This window comes from Prinia subflava, chromosome 25 (genome assembly GCF_021018805.1).
Source record: "Prinia subflava isolate CZ2003 ecotype Zambia chromosome 25, Cam_Psub_1.2, whole genome shotgun sequence".
Taxonomy (NCBI): Eukaryota; Metazoa; Chordata; class Aves; order Passeriformes; family Cisticolidae; genus Prinia; species Prinia subflava.
In genome coordinates, this window is record NC_086271.1 from 23,662 (window position 1) to 45,410 (window position 21,749).

General features: G+C 41.9%; 1 protein-coding gene and 1 long non-coding RNA gene across 4 annotated transcripts in view; both read left to right on the forward strand.

Annotated features, from left to right (window-relative positions):
* The window catches only part of LOC134561935 (uncharacterized), a 119,540-nt gene that overhangs the window by 21,251 nt on the left and 76,540 nt on the right, over positions 1-21,749 (forward strand). The window lies entirely within an intron of this gene.
* Positions 7,415-8,986, forward strand: LOC134561979 (uncharacterized). Its single transcript, XM_063419382.1, has 2 exons — positions 7,415-8,105; positions 8,417-8,986. Exons 1-2 carry the CDS (start codon positions 7,471-7,473, stop codon positions 8,616-8,618), a joined length of 837 nt encoding a protein of 278 aa, XP_063275452.1. The 5' UTR covers positions 7,415-7,470; the 3' UTR covers positions 8,619-8,986.

The window sequence follows — 21,749 nt, forward strand, 5'->3', positions numbered from 1 at the left end:
TGTTTACATGGAGAATTGATCAGCATTGCTACAGCAGAAAGAGCTTTACTTCAGTGTTACTCCCTCATGTGGACATTGCGCTCTGGAAGAAAACCGACTTTGTTTTGAAATAATTACTCTTACTAATTGTTCCAGAATAGAGTGTCCACAGGAGGGAGTGATGGCAGAAATAGCCATAACAAAATAGTTACAACTCTCTGATTATATTCACTGGGTAGGAATGTGCAAGGGTGGCACAAGATTTGCAAGGGTAAAAAATGCAGTAGATACTGTCATTTCTGCTCTTGTGAACCAACTGGGTTGCTGGTGTTAGCTTTTTCTCCTATACAAAGATTTGTTGTTGCCACGATGTTCTGGGAAACCGCAGCAATTTTGCTTTGATAGCACTCTCCAAATAACTCAATAAATTTAATATGAAGTACAGCTTTGTCTCTTCTCTCCTCTCCCCCATTTATTTTCACTTTCTAAATCCAGTTATAATTTGAACATAAAATTCTTGTGTGAGAACCAAGTTGGTTTTTTTTCTTACAGTGTTCCCTGACCTGCTGGTATTTGGCAGTTCACTGATGTTTCATGCCTCTCGTTACCTCTGAGCTAAAGAATACCTTCTTGAAAGACCTTTTCACCCTTGCTACCATATAGTCAGGATTTACCACCAAAAAGAACATCAGGATGTCTGTTTTTCTTGGCTGCTTTTCTCCCCTGTAACAGCAAAGACCTTTTTGCTAAAATGTATTTCAGACATTGCTAATAGCTGCCTGAATTTCAAATGGCTGGGACAAAACCCCCACAACAAACCAGAGAAGCAAGAGAAAAGTAAAATTTTAACTTCTCCCATAAAATCTGCTGTTACAAAATATGTTTTGTGACTTTTCAGAAATCTTAAGGAATTGAGGTCTGGGCAGTTTTGTGTAAGGTACACTGTAAAGTGAGAATTGTATGTTTTAATCCTAGCTCTGCTAAAGAATGAGTCTGTGGCCCTAATAGAATCTCATATTTGCACAGAGACACGCTGTAAAGCATGTCTGACCGTTCAGAGCATCAGATAACAGCTGCCACGCCACGGTGAGTGCTGAACATTAATTTTTACTGCTTCAGTTGCAAGTCCTAAAAGAATCATTCAAGGAAGTGGCTCAAGAATGGAGGCAAAGGTGCTGAAACTCTGATAACCTCTCTGTGATATGTTGTGGGCCATAATGAGCTTACTTTTGCAGTTCTTCAAGCCAGTTCAAAGCAAGATGATTTCATTGCCATAGAGATGAATCTGAGTTAATATACTTTTTCTCCAAGGTGTAACGCTGTCTTAAGTAAACTGGCTACCTCTGGGAGTGCTGCTCAGCAGGCTGGCAGCCAGGCAGAATATAGTGTAGACATTAAATACAAAGGTTCCTGTGTGAGAATAGCAAGGTATTTCAAATAATCACCCTTGCTGAACTGGAATTTGGTTTCCAATTTTCAGATGAGTACTCCTAGATGATATATTGGAGAAGAGATCTGAAAAGGAAGGAAAAGTTTAACTACAGATAAAATCAAAGGAAATCCAGGAAAATGCTGGCTCACTCCTCTGAATAAAGCAACATAGATGCTTCAAAATGGTGATAACTGGTACTATAGAATAAAAGAATCTGCACTAAGTCTAGTGAGAGAGAGTCTGTAGTGAAAAGGACAGAATACACCAAAGTTAAAAGAAATTCTCATGGAATCACAGAAAAATAACTAAACCAGATTGTTTCTTTCCCTTCTCTCAACAAATAGCCTGTCCCTCTACTAATGCTATTTCCAATGAGTGTAAAAATCAGTGGAATCCTCTCCAAAGCCTTTTACATTCTGAAATATTGCTATTTCTCTTTGCTTTGGTTTTCTCTTCACTGAAGAAAACAGTTTCAGCTTGCTCAGTTTTTCCTAATAGGTCTTGCTGTGTAGATCTCCACTTGTTCTTGTTGCTCTCTTCCAGGCTGTTTCCAGCAAATTCATGTGTCATTCATGCACAACACTTGAGGTTTTACCTGGGCCTCACCTAGAGGCCAAAGGACTGCTTCATGTATTTTAAGTACTTTATATGATTTTATTTGTACTAGTTTTAATGTGAGGAAAAAGAAACAAGTGCTTTTGCAAATAAACTAAACTTATTCATATTCAGACTAGCACTCAAAGTGAAAGGGAGGAAATGAGCCAGACCTGGGCTGCTACCAAGCTTAACAGAAGCTGTGAGTAAGGAGTGATTTCCTCCCACAGACACAGTATAAGAGGAGAACCAGGAAAATGGTAAGAGAAAGATCAGCAAATTAAAAGTGAGGTTCTCTCAGCTATATGCAGCACAAAGACCAAGATTAGATAAAAAAGGTCATGCCTTGGTGTTAGAGCAACAATTCAGTTGCTTCCTCTAACATGAGACTCCTGTGCATCCTACAACAACTGCTAATTCAAATGGGGTGTTGGGTGTTTCTAAGTTGGATTAGGAGGTGATAGAGGCGTTCAGTCCCACCTGGATCTCCAGAATGACTGCTTGCATTCAAATCAGGCTACTTGGAGGGAATCTCTTTAAATATCAGTGTTTAACTGTGCAGTGATTAATAGATGTGTTTTGGTGGCTTGATGTGGAAAGAAAACAGGAGGTAGAGTGAGGATTAAAGAGGGATCTCAAGCAGATCAAGAGAACCAAGTGGTCAAAGGGGCTTACTTTTCTTTTCTGCTATGGAAGATGTATTCACTATGCCATAACTTCGACATCATGGCACAAAGGGGGCTATGTATTGTCCATGCAGTAGCTTTAGCAGAACTCTTCAAGTGGTATATTTCACTGCAGGTACTTTTGTCCAGCACACTCTTTCCAAGGCTTTACTGCGGCAGCATATTTTGCTGTTTTCTTCAAAACAGTGTTTTAGCAAACATGAAGAATGTATAAAAAAATAAAAGCTATAGAAGGAGATCAAGTAGAGCAGAGAAATCTCTTAATTTGCCCATGAAGTGCTGATCCATAACAACGGAGGCTTTGAACACTGAAAACTTTTAATGCCCTTATTTCTAATCTAGTGCAGTGCCTCTGTGGAAAGAGAACTCTTAAATCTGCACTTAATTCTGACAAGCTGGGCTGAGGCATTGAAGAGCTTTTTTGCAAAGAAGGATGTCAGATCTATTTTTTCACTCTGATTGTTGAGTTGCTGAATTCTGAAATTGTCTACCTGCCCAGTGATACAATGCTTTTCAGTCACTACATATTTACCTCTGCAGAAGGAATAGAGCAGAGCATTATTCCCATCCACCCACGTGTCCTCATTTCTCAGTAGATTTGTAGAAGACTACAGCCTTTACCAGCAGTAGAGTGAAGCACACAAAAATGGGTCACCCATGGCAGTGCTGACTGCCTTTTCCAACAATATGTGTCATTGTGAGAGAGTGAATACTACCCTGAGGGAATATTTCCTTGAGATTGATTATTTGGTAACTGTAACAGTTAAAGCAGTGTGCTATTTATCATTGTTCTTCATTAAGCTGAGAGACAGGATGTTCATTAAAAAGAAGAATGTTTCTTCTAAATTAAAAGAATTTGTAATTCAGACAAACTGCTTGCATGCTAGATTTCCACAGCTGTTGCACTCAAAGTGAGGGGATTCAGTGGGAATTGTTTCTGAACAGCACCCAGGTGGTCAGGTTAGTCTCCAAGGTTCTGTCCTGAAGTGTTGCACTGCAATTGTTTCAGTAGTGAAAAAGTATCTGGATATTAAGAAGAGGACAGTGGGCACACCATTCCATCTGTTTCCTTGGACACAGATCCTGACTGACATACAAAGAATCCCTGGGGTATTTTTCCCCTGTGAAACTCAGGAAGCAGTCAGCCCTGTGCTTCTTCTCAGCCCGCAGCTTGCTATCTTCTCTAAATATGCCAGTCCAGCATGAAACCTGATTTGGTAGTTGAACCTGTGCCAAATTAAAAACCCCTGTGTGAAGCTGTCCTTAGAAGGCTGCAAGATCTGATCAAGAGGGTAAAGATTGGGTTTTCTATCCTCTTAGCCTGGCATGTGAAGCTGTTTCTTAAAGAATTTAAACTATGTAATTGAGGCTCTTTGTTTTGTTTTCTATTTTTCTTGAAACGGGACTAATATGGAAATTTAAAGATCTAAGTGGTCCCTTCTGAAAGTTCCTAACATTGCTATCAGTATCATTCCTTTTTATAAACAGAACTGTTACAGTTCTAAGAAATAAAGTATTCAAAGAATGCACTCATAAAAGATTACGCATACAATGGAATTTTTTAGCCTCAATGGGAACAGAAGGCTTTGTGAGAAGTGTTTGTGTGCAATGAACATAATGTTTGAATCAACTTTTAAGCTGTTGCTAATGAAACACCGCCATTTGAATAAGGGGCTAAAAGGCATGCATCTTTTACAGATGCACAATGTATCAGTTCCTGCCTGGCATATCAAGACTCCGGGGCTTTGGAGAGTGAAACAAGTGTTCAAAAAGAACTATTCTAGAAGGGGAGGGGAGGAGGGAAAGAGCCTGAAATGCAGCTTGAAGTGATGTGAGATTTATTCCCTTAGCTCGTGTTTTCCGTAGTTTCATCATATGATTTGGCAATTCTGCAGCGCTGGTGTTAAATACATCACATGGGAGCGTAACAGAGATACTTCTGAGCCTTGGATAAGTGACAGACCTCACAGAGAAGAAGTTACATGACAGTTCCTACCTGTTCCACTTTTGTAGTTCAGCTTTTCTTTCTTATGTAGTCTCCAGTCTGTTTCTCCTATCACATAACTGATCTGACCACACCTCAGGGCTTTCCTTTCAGGGGCATGGCTGGTGATATTGTCCCTACTCAAATTTTTTAGTGAATGGGAAGATTGGGGGTATCCTTCTGCTCCATCCTCTCTTCACATACATTATCTGCTGCTAGAAGGCCCCCAGGCAGATTCTCTTCACAACTCAGCCCTAGCCTTGCTTCAAATTAGCAATAAAGAAATACAGTTAAGGATGAATTGCTTATTCTGAAGGGTTCAGTGAATGGGGTACATATCATCCACTCTATGAATTGGTTGCAAACAATTTGCTCCCAGAACCAAGAAAGGTTGTTTCTTGAGTCTGCAAAAAGGCATATTGCCAGACAACGTGGGGGCTTGGTCTTGAATGGATAAGTCTTGAGCTTAAAATTAATTTCCAACATGATATGTGAATGTTTGTTACCTTCTTACAAACATCTACAAAACCTTGCCATCATGATTGTTCTCTTGCACACATATTTATTTCTATGAGCATCCATGAATTACAAGCAAAATGAGACACACACAAAAAGCCACCAAGTGCATTCAGTAGTTCTTTATTCAAATGAATGTTTAGACTGACTGTTGCACAATAGTTGCCCTGAACTGCGTGGAGCTGAGTATCTGTGCTATGAACATATCTCTGGAATTTCTACTGGTTAGCAGAGTTTGTTACATACTCATTCCAGCAAGGATAACCCACTAGAAAATAAGCCTGTAAGAAATACTGCATTTAGCTAGACCTTTCCTTGGTCTATTTTTTATGGTGCTTTTGTTTAACTGTTACTGCATCTGGTGAGCACATTCAGACTGGGGAGACAGAAAAAAAAAAAAAGGCATAGAGAGCAAGTGAGAAGTTCTTGGAATATTACAAGCTGCTGTGTGACTGGTAATGGCAGGGCACGCAGGCAGAAAACTCTCTCCAAAGGTGACACTACAGTGGGAAAATCTGATACTTATTGGCTAACAAATTCTCTGAAGCAATAACCTTGAAGCAAGTGCTCAGCTGCAAACAAATACTGAATGTCCTGCTCTTCTTAATTTCTTTCCCCATTGATTCTTATACCCTATGGGTTTCAAGATGTGTTTTCTAAGTTGTATTGTTTGAAACCTTATAGTCCAGATGGCATGTTTTGTAGATCTAGGGACTACTGTACATTTTTAAATTACTTCACTTGTTTTTGTTTTAAAGTGATTGTCCCATTTAGACAACAAAACAGATTATTGTCTAATTACAGATGCCATTTGAGATTAAGGACAGATTACCTTGGATGCATTAAAGAGAAAAATGAGTTCATTATTCCACCTGCAACAAAGCTGATGTGCTGAGTCCTTAGAAACAGTGGAGCCTGGTTCCTGTGCACCATGTTTCCCAAAAATGCTGTCTTCTGGCAGCTCCTTTAGCCTGCAAATGTGTATAAGCATCTAGATATGTGTCATCTAAAACAAGAGGATGTATTGTCCTTAAAAAAACTTTGAGAGTAGAAAACCTCTACCCTCATCTTTCAGACATGAACTTATGCCATTATCACGATTGCATAAATAAGGTGTGGATTTTTTCCTAGTCTTCCTTTGCCTTTCCCTTAGACCTTTGTTCTGTGAGAGCTTTTCAGAAGGAGGGAAAAAAACAACCCAACACTTAAAGGAGCGGTTGAGGGGGTCCAATTCATATTGACCATTTTGAACCTTTTCTTAGCCCACCCCTCAGTAGCCCTGGCAGGACAAGAATTAGCTTTAAAATACACTTAGTTCTGCCTATATTCATGGTTTAGGGCCTGATTCCCAGAACCACTGCATAAGGTTACCTTTCCTGACAGTTTAGGTATTCTTAACATGCCTATGTTGCATGGTAAGCAACAATTTTTGCTACATGACAAGCAAAAGTAATGTTAAAAAATCAAAGCTGAACATGAGGAAAAAGAGAGGAGGTAAAGCAGTAATCCATGCTCACATACCTGCAGGTATCTGTAAGATTAGTAATTGGGTACCCTTCCTCTTGTTATGAGTGCCAAATGAATAGATCCAATGAAGTCTGTAGAGTTCTTGTGGTGTGTAAACAAGTGCAGTCACTTGATCAAGTGTTGCTCCTCATCCACCCTCCACCCAAGCACTCCTAGCTGTTTCAGTGACTGAGAAAAAAACCATTCTATTTCTTAACCCAAATATGCTGCATTTTTTTTGGTGCCCTTAATGTTTTAAAAACCACAGCTGAGCTACAATGTTTTTGGGGTGTATCGGCAGTGATGGTAGCTCCACCTAATGTGCAAGCCACAGGGGCTGGTGACAGCTCAGGCTGGCACCCGCTTTGGTGCGTGGCTGTGGTCTGGCAGCTCAGGTGCCAGTCCCATGCTCACGCGTCCCAGCATCTTCTGCAGCATCCCGGCATCTGGAAAGACAGGCAGTGCAAATTCACACTTGTCTGCACCTGAGTCTGCAAACATCCCTTCTGGTTCTGTAATAGCCTCAAAATTTTCCGGTTTCAGTGGAGCTTAGCAGCTCATCATGGAAAGTTTGCAATGGCTTGTAGGGAATCGAAGCATGCTGACTTAATTTTCACTTAGCATCAGCTGCAGGCAGGCTCGCCAGCTTATTAACAGCACTTGGCCGTGAAGGGCGGTGGAAAGGAGGTTGTGGAGTACCAATACAGGATGCTCGGAGTTAGCTGGTGCCTTTGAACAGAGATCTTCCCTTTCTGGAGGGGCAGTAGCACGACATGTGTTATGCTGCCACAAACGACATTTGGGGGCAGAGGAGGCGCAGAGGAGGGCCTGGCTGCTCCAGAAGTCCTTGCCTTGTCAGGCTCACAAATCTCCGGTGCTGCCCAGCAAGGCCAGGTCACCGGCAGGGTTCAGAGAGACTTTCCCGCAGGCACTTTCATGCCTGTCCCTTAGCACCGCACAGACACGGGGACAGCGTGGGGCTACGGAAACGAGACGGGGTTGACTTGCTCCTTCCCCTGTTGGTACACAAACGTTTGGTCATACTGCAAAAGTCGCCTTTCCGTACACGTGGGAGAGGCATTTACGCAAACAGCCCCGCCTGCTACCGAAAGAGGCGGCGCCCGCGAAAAGCCGACGGGTGGGGGCAGCATCTCCCGCGAAGGGCGGTGAAACGGGGCCAGAGAGCGCGGGGTGACACCGGGCCGGGGGACAGCGGCGAGCGGGGGCGGCGCTGGCCCGGCCACCGCACCTGCGGCCGCCCGCGGCCCCGCCAGGTGGCGCCGTTCCCCGCCCGCAGGCGGCGCAGCGGGCCCGGGGGCCGCGGGTTCGTGTTCCGGGGAAGCGGGTTCCTGTCCCGGGGAAATGGGTTCGTGTTCCGGGGAAGCGGGTGCCTGTCCCGGGAAAATGGGTTCGTGTTCCGGGAAAATGGGTTCCTGTCCCGGGGAAATGGGTTCCTGTCCCGGGGCGCTCGTCCAGGCCCTTCGCAGAGCCCCCGCGCCGCGCGGAGGCAAAGGCGCCGGGCGCGGCGGGCTCTGCCTCCCGCGTCGCCTTCCCCTCGCCGTTGAGTCCGGCCCAGAGGCAGAAAGGGCCGAGGAGGATGGTGTGCCCTGGGGAGAATTGTTCCGTGTCTAGACAAATTCATGAGGTGGAGGAGGGGACGGAGATGGAGGAAATTATTAGAGTGGCTACTCCCCATGGATGCTCCTCGCACCCTCACAGCTTGAAGTCCTGCGGGGCAGCAGGAGGATGGGGATGCGCCCCCGCCGCTCCAGCCGGGTCCTGGGAGGCTAGACCCGGAGAGAGGAAATTTTCAGCTGAACAAAAAGTGTCCCTGTCATTCAAGAAGCACCACAGAAATATATTTCAACAAAGCTTTCCCCTGGGAAAACTTGGAAGATGGGGAAAGAGTGACTTTATATAAGGACTGGTCCCTGTTTTGTCTGAATGAAGCCTCTGCCCAGAATCAGCACTGAAACACCAAATTAAAACAAACCACTGTCCAAGTCCTATCAAAATTTCTGTGCAACACTTTGCTTACTTCTGTTTTTAAATGAAACATCAATTTGCTTTAATTATATGCAAAGCAAATTTTATTTTGGTATTCTAGAGGGCTGCCATGAAATGGAGTCATAGTCCTCTTGGCTATCATGGTGATTGATTGCATTTTTTCCTAATCATGGTGAGAGGGCTGTGGTTTCTTATCAGGCTGCTGCATTTATGTTATGTTCTGTATCTGTTTTATCATCTGCTAGTTGTAAGAGCTTAAATCAATAAAGCTTGATTGCCTGACTGTTGCTTACATGCATATGGGATATTTTTCATAGTTTTCGTTGTTTTTAACAAATGCTGTAATATATGTAGAAAACATTAACTGTTTGGGTTTAACACCCTGAGAGAGGCAAGCATTGCTGAATGCTGCAGGTTCTTGTCTCAGTTCACACTAATTTTACAGTGACTGATAAGCACTCTATTGTATTTCTTAGAAAAATCTGAACTTCCCAGAAATGTCTGATGTATTACAGTGGCAAAACAGTTCAATTTTGCAGACTTTTGATGATTCTGAATTTGATGACAAACACAGATGCAATTGTGTAATGCAATGCCTCATCTAAGCTCTCTTTAGTTTAGCAGATTCCTCTGGTATGTTTATGCAAACCACCCTTCATTGCTGGGGTTGTCTTTCCTGTAACCATTCACAGGTAGGAGCCTTGTTAGTACTTTACATTATTAATACACGATCTTGTTCATTTTGGCCAAGACAAGAGGCTTGAACAAATTCCTGAGGATCCATCACAGTGACTTCCTACAGGACCCCAAGGAAGCTGCTTCTCTCTGCCTTATATTGAGCTCAGCTATAAAACAGAAATTACGGTATTTTATCTGTGAGAGAGGTCAAGACTTGTAGGTGAAAAATGTGACTGTAAATTCAAACCTTTAGGCATAGATGAATTGGCCATATGCTGTCTAGAGGAACAGAGCAAAAACCCCACCCTTCTGTAGTGACTGATCCAGATTCTCTGAAGTCTTTTGGAATAGAACTGAAGTATTTCACATGTAGAGAAATCCACACAAAGGCCGTCCAAGCTTGTAAAGTGTCAGATGGACCAAGCTCACAAAATATGTGCAAGATTCCAAAAGCACTTCAGAAAACTTGTTTTCCTTCAATTGGCAACACTGAATTTTTTGTATCTCTGCATAAATTTGTTTATCATACATTAAATTGTAACTGTGTGGCATCTGTAAAAAGTATTTCTCTCACTACTTCAAAAACAAATATTAATTTTATGTATACCTAAAGTGTATCTAGATAAACTTTATACTATTTTTTACCATTGAAGTGCTCAACTTACACACTGTGAACATCCTCTAATCAAAATAACATATAAGATCATATATGATCACGATAGAATTATTTAGCTAACAGCAATTTCTGTAATGGTCAATTAAACAGACTTGTTGTTTGCACAGGATTTTTATAATGAGAACAAGGGTGGTGATGATGGTGTCAGTTAAAAGTTCAATTATTTTTGTAACTCAGCAAGCTGCTTCTTTCAGATAGTCATAACTTTCAGAGCACTCAAGCAGAATTATTACATTCTTGCTTATAGACAAGCAAAAAATTTGTCAGGAGATTTTCAACAGAACACATCCACCCTTTATTAAGTCATACTGATGCCAAGTATTAGAAACCACAGCTACAATGAAGAATGCTCTTACTGCTCCTAGCAAAACATAAATGTGCGTGTTCCTATCTTGACAGTAATTTAGCTGCATATGCTATAACTTGCCTTTTTGTAGCTCTCACCGAGTCCCAAAACTTTGAAAATAGGTTTTAAAGTTACAACCACTTGCATGCAGTATCAAGGACATAGGAAATACTATGCTTTAGCAGTGTCAGTACTTACTTTATTTCAACTTGGTTGGAAATTGCAAAAGGGAAGGAACAAGTATAGCTCTTTTAAAATATATTTGTCATTTCTTGTGTTTTGCTGTTGCTCTTCCTTCTGTAATATTGAGCTCTGATTTTCAGAGCAATTTAAGGCTTACAGGTTCTTTAAAACGCTAACATGTTTTCATAAACACTTTAGGAAACCCATGAGTTTTGGTGCTGCTGCTCATGTACTCAGTTAGGAGGCTTAGAAACACAAGAAGTGTTAGGATGAAGGCTCTATTAGTTATCATCTGGACATACTGATATTTCCATTAACAGGAATAAATAGACATCTCTTTGGGCTGGTTATTACAACCATTTCATAGGTGGGAAAACGGAATTTCAGGAAGGGATATGGGTTCACAGGGATGTATGTGTGAGGAAGGAATTGGCATCTGAAACAGGATACAGCTCCACCATAAGCAAAGTTCTAAGTCCCATATGTTAGCAGTTGCTTTACCCTCAGGGAAATTGCTTCTTCAGTCTCTGCTTTCTTACCTGGAAATTGAAACAAAACCATAAAACCCCACAAGTGATTGACGAATAATGTCTCTCAGTGGTTTAATGCAAAACTCTTCCTTTTCCTATTAGCCCTTTTATGTTGATTATATGAAGAGGCCTAAGGAGGCCACCATGGTAAGTTGTAAGTTACCACATTATATAATGCAAAGTTCAAGTGCAGTGAGTTTCAGTACAGTCCATGTATTTTTCCTATGTGGCTCTGTCCTCAAGTTTCAAAGAAATATGCATTCAAGCCAAATTCGAAGAAATTTTTTTTGGAGCTTTCACACTGAGAAACTTTTTCAACCTTTCCAGCAGCTTAGAAAGCCATGCTTTTGAAAGTTTTTTTTAATGTAGGTTCCACTTATATTGACTTTATTAAAGTTGTTAATCATTGCTTTTCCTTCTGGTCTGAATTAGAATGCTGCCCTAACTGCAGAGCTACAGAGCGGCTCTCTTGAACATTTGTCCCATTTCTTTCTTTATTCTTCTCCTGTTTCACCAGTGTCCCAAAAAAACTATTTTGACATAATGCCTCTACAGGTCCACCTAGTTTGTCCGTGGCCTGCAAAAGATGAAGCAGCAACACTGTAGTGAGAAATTTGTTTCTTGTCTGTCAATTTGCTTCTTGTGGCTTTAGCTATGTATTGAATATGTATATGCCAGTTTAGTAGCTCCGTGAAAGATTTGGTATTGTACATATCTTATAAGAGCTGTTATAGCCTGTCCCTGCTGCATGTGTAATTTCATAAATAAACATTTATTCACAGAATGTAAATTTGGCTGAATCATTCTGCATATGTGAACCATTTATTCTTGAACAGAGTAATGTTCCGTACTCAGTAACTTAAATATTATATAACCGCTGCAAAGCTTGTCCATTTGAAGGGAAAAAGAAAACACAATTTTCTTTTGGCCTCTTTCTTTCATTTCCGTAGAAACCTTTTCAATTGTGATTCAGCTTTGAAACACAAAAACATTAGCTTCATTTTATTCAACAGAGCTTTAGCTTGTGTTTATCAAAGGCATAGTGGAAAAAAGTAAACTTTTACTGCCTTTTGCTTCTGTTATCGTTTAGACCTAACACGGCTCTGAAATGACTCAAGTTATGTTGTCACATGCAGCATCAAAGCAGATTACTGAATTTTAAGCATTTGCAATGCAGGATAAACCCACTGCTTGAATCACAGTAGGAACACTGGTTTGTGTGCTCAGCCTGTCTGGTGTTGTCAGCAATATATGAGAAAATAAATACTTCACATAATTTGCATAGCATTGGCTGTGTTTGCCCACTCTGTGAATGATTATGTTCAGTTGTGAGTCACGGAATGCAGAAGCAGGGAGCTGCATGGAGACACTGAGGTCCATTTTGTGGAGCCATGGTGACTTACTGCTGCCATCCAGAGGGACCTGGGCAGGCCTGAGACCTGGGCCTGTGCAAACCTCACGGACTTCAACAGGGCCAAGCACCAGGTCCTGTGCCTGGCTCAGGGCAATCCCAAGCACATACACAGGCTGGGCAGAGAGTGGATTGAGGACTGCCCTCAGGAGAAGGACGTGGAGGTATTAATGTGTTGGTGGACAAGAAGCACAACACGACCCAGCAATGTGCACTGACAGCCCAGAAAGTCAAACACATCCTGGGCTGCATCTAAAGCAGCATGGCCAGCAGGGCAAGGGAGGAGATTCTCATCCTCTGCTCCACACTCATGAGACCCCACCTGGAGGCTGCATCCAGCTCTGGGCTCCCCAACAGAGGAAGGATAAGGAACTGCTGGATTGGGCCCAGAGGAAGGCCAGGAAGAGGAATGATCAGGGGCTGAAGCACCGCTCATACAATGACAGGCTGAGAGAGCTGGGGCTGTTCAGCCTGGAGGAAAGACACTGGGGAGACTTTCTTATAGCATCCTTTCGATACCTAAAGGGGGCCTGCAATAATCTTATTCCTGTGCAAGAAAGCTGGAGTGGAACTGTGAGGGCCTGTGGATTAGATATAGGGAAGAAATACTTCATTGTGAGAGTGATGAGACTCTGGAACAGATTGCTCAAAGAAGCTGTGGGTACCTCATCCCTGGAAGTGTTCAAGACCAGGCTGGATGGGGCTTTGAGCAGCCCATGGCAGGGGAATTTGGGCTACATGGCCTGTAGACCCCAACCTTTCTATGATTTCCATGATTTGCACACATAAGGTTTTATATTAGGGCAATAGCAACCAGGCAAAAAAGCGCAGTCCTAAATTGTGGAGGGCCTTGTTTGATAAGAGACAAGGAAAATTGTTAGTTCAGTAGTACAAGCATGATTCACTCACATAAGCAGCAGTCACCTCTGACATCAGTTTACAGGGTAAGAGGTGGAGTGATTTAATATTTACTTGTTTGAATATATTTTTCCTCATTGTTTCTTCTTCTTTTTATTCTCCTTTATGTTCTCCTTTGCCTTCTCCTTCATCTTCTTTGTCTTCTTCTTCCATGTAATAAGAAGTTTGCTGATAAAGGAATGAAAAGCTTGGTAAGTTCAAGCTTTCCCTTCTGGGTCTCCATGGGTACCCCCTAGGCATGTGTAAGTCCTCATGCTTCCATTTTTTATTTTTTTTTTTAATTTTCTCACAGAAGAGCAGCCTCTCAATTAGTTGAGCTTACCCAGCAGACTCTCATGTATTTCTGGTAACTGTGGTTCTTCTCTTGGGCTAGCAGATTTGTGACTGAGCGGGAATAAAAATGCCGGTCTGTTTAAGCTAAACTGTTGTATAATTCTAACAGCAGGAGCAAAGCATACCATATTATTAAAGAAATATGATATTAAAATTATACCAGGTCTGTAGGTATTTCACCTTTACAAGGCCCTGACTTTCCTCTTCCTGGGGTTCCTAGAAGGTAAACCTTTCCCTAAATTCTCATACAAAAGAGTCTCATTTCTTAGTCTCAAGATATAATCTCTCTCACTCAAGTGTGTTTCTTGAAAAATTCTTGAATCCCTGTATTCCTGCTCTCTCTGAGACAACTGCTTCTCTCTTAAAAAAACCAAAACAAACCAAACCAAAACAAGTCCCTAAACTTCTCCAATTTGTCTGTTACAGATTCTATTAAAGAAAAACCAACCCAAAACAGAAAAAACAGGCTTTCCCCCTATGTCTCAGGTATATCAAGAGTCTTAATCTAGCCTCACTGTAATTTTCCAGCCTGACTGTGCCACTATTACATTAGTTCAGTATCTGCATGCAGTAAGTCAGCACATAGGATTCAGGAATTATGATGGGCAGCTTTAAATCTATTTAAAGGAGATTGTTCTTTGAAATTGAGTAAAAAAATGTAAATGAGGAAAGCAAAATTAGATATTACTGGTGTTCAGTCTCAAAAATAAATCAAAGTTAGGAAGATATAAATACTTATGTAGAAAGAGTTTGCAATTCTTAGTCTGTGTTTGGCCTGTCTGATGTCTTCTAGGCTGAGCATGAGATTAAAAGTATCTAAGTGATTAAAGATCAAGACTATTTGAGACTTAAAGGGATTTTGTGCATTTAAGGCCTGTCTGTTCATTTTGGGCTATCCTTTCATACTAATTTTGCAGTCCCTAATGGTGGAAAACTGGAATGTAACAACTTCTGTGAGCTAAACTGTGTGTCTGCTATGGTTCTGCTGGGCTGAGAAGAGTACCATAGGCCAGATGCATATCTAATGTGGCTAGGCTCAATGATCCTGAAAATAGGATGTGGTTTGATCCAAAGTGAGAGATATTAGCTTAATTTTCCATCTGCGAAAGAGTTCCACTCTTCTGTTTACATTACTTCTATGAGCCTGAACACTTGCTACAGTTCTTTGAAAGGGGGTCATTTACCCTCTTTCTTTACAAGATATTTATCTGCAAATTCTCAGGTCTCCAAGAGCCCCCTCTGTTCCCTCTTGCTTTACCTTTGCAGACATTGGCACACAGCTAACTAGTCTTCCTGGCCAAAAAGTTCTGGAAGTGGCTCCAAGTAGCGTCATTCAACACTGCTGTTGGCTGAATACGAAACATGTGCTGCTCCTGCTCCTTGTTACACAAGCTCTGCTTCCTGACTCCACACTGCTCATCAGAGTTTGCTGTGCAACTCCTATTTAATGAGAACATCTGACAAAAAAAAGAAATCTGCTATCAACTTAGAACTTTAAAGATGTTACTTAGGCTGTTCAATGTCCCAGAGTCTATTGATGCTTTTTTTATATTTTTCATTTATTTGTAGCCTTGTAGATTGCTAATGAATGGCTGTAGCTCCTAGCATTTTCCTATCCTCTTTCCCTACATCTAGAAAGAGTAAACTAGCCTTCTAAACACATTCCTAAAATATTGTTTAGTCTTATTCCAAGAGGACAACCAACTACAAGGATATTCTGTTTTCCAACCAGAATCTGCACCAGACATAACTAAAGTGGGTCAAAGAAGCCCCTGGACCATTTCCAGTGGGGCAGAACACAGGGAATTATTACCTAACCAACTAACCTTTAAACTGGACAATATATGATAGGTATACTAATCAACTAATCTTATAAAATTGTAGAATTACTGTACCATGTGATCTTTTTTTGCCATTTTGTACCTGAAAGCTTTCAAGTAAAGGTTTACTTTTTTATGTTATCACTCTAATGATGTTTGGGAAGGTCTCTTCTTTTTTCCAGGCAACACTGTTTTATTTGATCCTCTGCTGCTTTAGTAGTAAACCTTCTGTTTCTGGAGCCTCATCCAGTTTTGTGTGATCATCTTTAGGAGGAAGGAATAGGGAAGGAACTGGAAACTGTGATTTTCTAAAAACGGTGTAGTCTCTGTGCCTGAAACAGTGGGGTGTAATATTACAGCATGTACCATGTGTACTGTTGTGCAAAATAGTAGAACAGTATCCTCCTTTTGAAAATGTGGTCTCCTATCCAGAAGAAACTTGATACTTTTCAAAGGCAAACATTTGAAAAAATATCTTTATATCATTGTAAGGAATGTGATCTATATGTCTTAAAAGACAGGGAGAAACTCATCAAAGGCAAAAGAAATCTCCAAGGCTTTCACAGTTTGCAAGGCAGAGGTTTGTGACTGGTGGTATTGCCAAAGAACTTCAGGCCTTCTGTGAGTGAGCCTGAGCACAATGATGAAATTTAAGCTCTCTGCAGTGATCTGGAAATAACCTGAGGAAGAGAGTTCTCCACCTGGTCAGGACCAAAAAGGCTACAGGCAGTTCTGTGTAAGGAAGGGAGAACAAAGTTGCAGTCAAGTTCCAAGAAAGGCCCAAAAGACACAGTAAAGGTGATGAAGGGGCCATAGGTAGTGAGACATGAAAAAAAAATATACCATGAGATTTTGAACCAAGCATATGAATGGCATTGATGGGAACACTACAAGGAAAGGGAGAGGGCTCCCTGCAAGATGCACAGCTATCCCGACTTTTACTGCTGGCTCTGTGACCATGCCAGAATCTCTCCTTGTGTCTGAATTATTCAGCTATAATCTGGGAGCTTGTCTCATAGGGGGTATTCATATTATTTTGGTATTTGCCAGATGAGATATAAGAAAGAAATATTTAGTGAAACCATATCTTCAGAAAAGCCTCGATGAATTTGAGAATTATGCTGGCAGACCTGTAAGTACTATCTTGTCATTGACAATATATTTTTTCATACTAAAGCAATTGATTGTACTTACTCGGTAGTGCTCTTTATCAACCTCATTTGTTTCAAATGTACAACAGCTATTCACAGCTCAGAGTCTGTTAAATCATTACTGAACTTTGCAATGTTCTTGCAAACTTTTCAAAGCTCATAGGTACAAGGAAAATCTTTTATATTTTCCATTGTGTCAGGTGGGGCAGACACTCTTTAAAAATCAAAGCTTTCACTATACCCTTTCTCCTGCCAACACCCTGAATGCTGAATGAGCTAAATTTCATATTTAGCAGCCAAAATAAATATTTCTGTCACTTACTGCTGGCAGTGTTTGTCTGATTCCACTCTAAGCTAGAGTAAAGATGTTCCTGGAAAAAGAAATCATTGGCCAATGGTCGTCTTTTAGAATGTATTAGAAAGTTGGATGTATTCTGACCATCAAGGATACAGGATTTGAGTGAAATTAGGTTAATAAGGTTTCTCTGGTGTTTCTGTAATGTGTGTATGCCAACATGCTGGGGAATATTTATTTCAGCTAATATGAACTGTCTTACAATATAGACCATTTGTCTGGCTCCATATGTACGCTTTTCATGGGGTCAGCAGATAAACAGTTCCAAAAGGCAATTTTTCTACTTACCTCTGACATCTATGGTGGGAACTGTTGGGTTTCCCTGAGGTATCTTGTCTCCCTTCATTGACTACAGGGGAAGCCTGTGCAATCAGCCAAGCCTACATGCATAAGTGACTTAAGTGACTACAGGTATCCATGATAAATTTGCCCAGTACTGTAATGTACATGTACAATGGGCAGCACAGAAACCTTGGAGAGTCCAGGGAATGCAAAGTGGTTTGATGTGGTGTGGCATTATTGTTATACACAGAATGCAGACGGATCTCTGTGGCTTATCCCAAATTTGTCCCATTTCTGCAGCCTAGAACCTTGGCTTCCAGGAGAGGGTAATTTTTTAACCACACACGCACTCTCACACATCAGTGACTGTTGTTTCATCTGCTGTGTGATGTAGAAAATGTGAATATAGCCGGGTCCTCTTCCACTGTATTTTCATAGAATCATAGAATCATTAAGGTTGTAAAAGACCTCCAAGGTCATTGAGTCCAACCTTTAAATGATCACCACCTTGTCAACTAGACCACGTCACTAGATGCCATGTGCTGTCATTTCTTGAATACCTCCAGGGATGATGACTCAATCACCATCCTGGGCAGCCCATTCTGATGCATGACAACTCCTTCCATGAAGAAATTCTTCCTGATGTCCAGGCTGAACCTCCCCTGTAACAGCTCGAGAGTCTTGTCCTATCCCTTGTTGCCTGGGAAAAGAGACTGACACCCACCTGGCCACACCCTCCTTTCAGGTAGTTGTAGAGAGGAATAAGATCCCCCTTGAGCCACCTCTTCTCTAGGCTGACCGATTCCCAGCTCTCTCACCCACTCCTCATAGGACTTACCCTCTAGATCCTTCACCAGCTTTGCCCTCTCAGCACACGCTTCCATATCTTTCTTCTTGTGAGGGTCCCAGAGCTGAACACACGATCTGAAGTGTGGCCCCAGCAGTGCCGAGTACTCACTACCCTGCTCCTGCTGGACACACTATTTTTGATAAAAGCCAGGATGCCACTGGCCTTCTTGGCCACCTGGGCACACGCTGGTTCACGTTCAGCCAATGTTGACCAGCATCCCAGGTGTTTTTTCCCAGTGGACCACTTTCATCTCCCAGTCTGCAGCATGGGGTTGTTCTGACCCAAGTGCAGGACCTGCCACTTCCCCTTATTGAACCATACAATTGGCCTCAGCCCATCAGTGTAGCCTGTCTAAATCCCTCTGCAGAGAATTCCTACCCTCCTGAACATCAGCACTCCACCCAACTTAGTGTTGTCCATGACCTTACTGAGGGTGCACTTGGTCCCTGTGTCCAGATCATCATTAAAGATATTGAACAGAACTGGCCCCAGCGCTGATCCCTGGGGGACAGCCCTAGTGACAGGACCCATCCAACTGGATGCAGAACATTCCCCACCATCCTCTCGTCCCAACCTTCCAGCCATTTCTTAACCTAGAGAAGGGTACACCTGCCCAAGCTGTGGGCAGTTGGCTTTTCCAGGAGAACACTGTGGGAGACAGTGTCAAAGGGCTTGCTGAAGTCCAGCTAGACAAAATCCACAGCCTTTCCCTCGTCCACTAGGTGGGTCATGTGGTCATAGAAGGAGATTAGGTTGGTTGAACAGGACCTGCCTCTCCTAAACCCGTGCCTGATCCTCTGGTTGTTCTGTATGTGCTGTGTGATTGCACTCAAAATTTTGTATCCTACCTCAAAATGTTTTCCAGATTGAAGAAAAGCAATCTATTAGACAATATCTATTAGCTAAAAGAGTGGAGGGAAAACACTGAAGATGCAGGGAACATGGGGATTTTTTCACAGAACTGAGAGAAATGGCATTGAGTTATTGAATATTTTTTGTTCTTACTAGATGTGAAACAATGTATCAGTTTTAGTAATCTCAATTTCCTGCTTCAAAATGGCACCAGATCATGTTTGAGGTAGTGGCAACAAGGGGTACCAGCCTGAGGGGGCAAAAGTAGAGACTTGATAAGACTTGGTTTTAGTTTATGTAAAGGGGGCACTCCTAAAGAAGGCTTTGGTGAGACTGAAAGGAAAAATTGAACATTGGTCTAAGATACAAACAAGTAGCTAGAAAGTTAAGATAATGACGGCTGCTTAAAGGAATGGCTATTGTGCTCACAGCCAAAATGCCAAGCAGAGAATGACGCACTGGTTTGTTAACGAAAAATCTTCTCAGTGATTGATTGGAGGAGTGTGCAGTATATCCTCTAGATATAAATACCAGGGACAGCAACCTGCGGTAACTCATTTATGATCATCACCAATGTATGAATGCAGGCTCCAGTGGAAATTCAGTTGGCTCTCAGAGAGTGACCCAGGGTGTGAATTCATTTTCACTTAGTGGCAAAGGGTAGGCGACAGTGGGTTCACACACGAAATATGAAGTTCAGAAACTGCAGAAAACTCCCTCATGTTGGTTTTCAAAGTTTTGGTGGGACAAGCCATATCTGGTGATCTTTCTCCTCTTTCCTTCTCTTCCCAGTTTATCCAGTCAAGCACTGCTCATTACAGGCTGTTCAAATGCCAAGTTTTATGTTTTGTTGTTTAACCATCCTGGAACAGTTGACTTGGAAAAACTTTGTAACAGTAGTCAAAATGTTCAACATATTTAGTATTGTATTGATATGTATTGTATTCAATACATACTGTGTTTCTCACACACATATCTCAGAAGTGTCTCAGTAGATTTTTTGGTTTGCTTCATTTTTCCCAAGTGTTCTCCAGAAAAAATTACCTTTGGCCAAATACTAAGCATGGAAGTCTTTGCCCCAAGAGATCAATATTTTATGAGGTTAATGTATTATCATGGAAATTACTTGATAACCAATGGTAAGATAGATAATAATAATGTCAGCTGTCACATGCCTGTGTCACAGGTGGGATTGGGAGCATTGTTTGTCTGCCCTCCATCTTCCCATGATAAAACCTTGCTTTTCCTTGCTTTATAATGCTGTTGAACTCAGACAGTTTAGGCTGAAATTTTCCATGTCAGGTGTCTGCCCAAGGCTGATTATTTTGGAGAACTCTGTTCAACCATTTCCAAAAATAAGACTAGAGGAAAATATGCTGGTTCTGACTATGTCTAAAAAGCTGTGGCAAACTTTTTGTTGAAAAGCTCTAGAACTCAAGTGCTTTAAGGCACAGGTGTATCATTTTCTGGGGTGATGAGACTGAAAGCAGGGGAAAAGCTTTGTGTCAGTGACATAATTTCTGTTGTTCCACTCAGTGCTAGGCACATATGGTCAAGCCTCTTAAAGAAAACATTTTGCACTCTGAACGTTTAGGACTCTGAAAAGTATGTAACAGTTTAATATTTCAAAGTTATATCTCTGCTCAGACCATTTTGTACCTTAAGATATGGCAAGACTTTCTTTGCAACTACAGATAGGTGGTATGTGTGATCTGTGTAAGGGCAAAAGAAACACCAAAAGTAGGGCTCGTGACAGGAGACGGGAGTAAATATGGAGATGAACAAGGAAATAAATGTGAATTATATTAAGATATATAGAGGTAGTAGGAAGAAATTATGTGTGACTAGTCAAGGTGGCAGAAATAAGGAAAGAACATCTAAAAGAACAAAATTATGAGTTCCTGTACCAGAAGATGAGCACTAGATTTGGATTCCTGAGGATTGATTTCAAGGAACAGACTAGTGAAGGAAATAAACCCTGCAGATCTGGCTCTAGACACAGGCAAAATACTTAGAAGAGCAAACTCCATTTTCTTGCAGCATATTTTGGCCATGCTAAGGCCCCTGCAAGGTTGAAAGGCTTCTGAGGATGATAGAGGAGAAGATGGGATATGCAAGGCAGCATGTGCTTCTGATAAATCCTTATGTCACAGTTTTTGCAGGAGCAGGATCGCCTACTCCTCATCAGTCACTTTAGCAATTTGACATGGGTCACACCTCTTCTTCCTGAAACAAACCCTGACTTTATCCAGAGCATGGCAACAGCCTCTCCTCTCCTCTCCTCTCCTCTCCTCTCCTCTCCTCTCCTCTCCTCTCCTCTCCTCTCCTCTCCTCTCCTCTCCTCTCCTCTCCTCTCCTCTCCTCTCCTCTCCTCTCCTCTCCTCTCCTCTCCTCTCCTCTCCTCTCCTCTCCTCTCCTCTCCTCTCCTCTCCTCTCCTCTCCTCTCCTCTCCTCTCCTCTCCTCTCCTCTCCTCTCCTCTCCTCTCCTCTCCTCTCCTCTCCTCTCCTCTCCTCTCCTCTCCTCTCCTCTCCTCTCCTCTCCTCTCCTCTCCTCCCCTCCTTTGGTGAGTTTCTGGCTGCTTTTCTCTGGAGCTGATCCTATGCAGAGGAGTTTGTGCTCAGTTCTGTCTGAGCTGTATTGTAGCTATGCTTGCCTGACC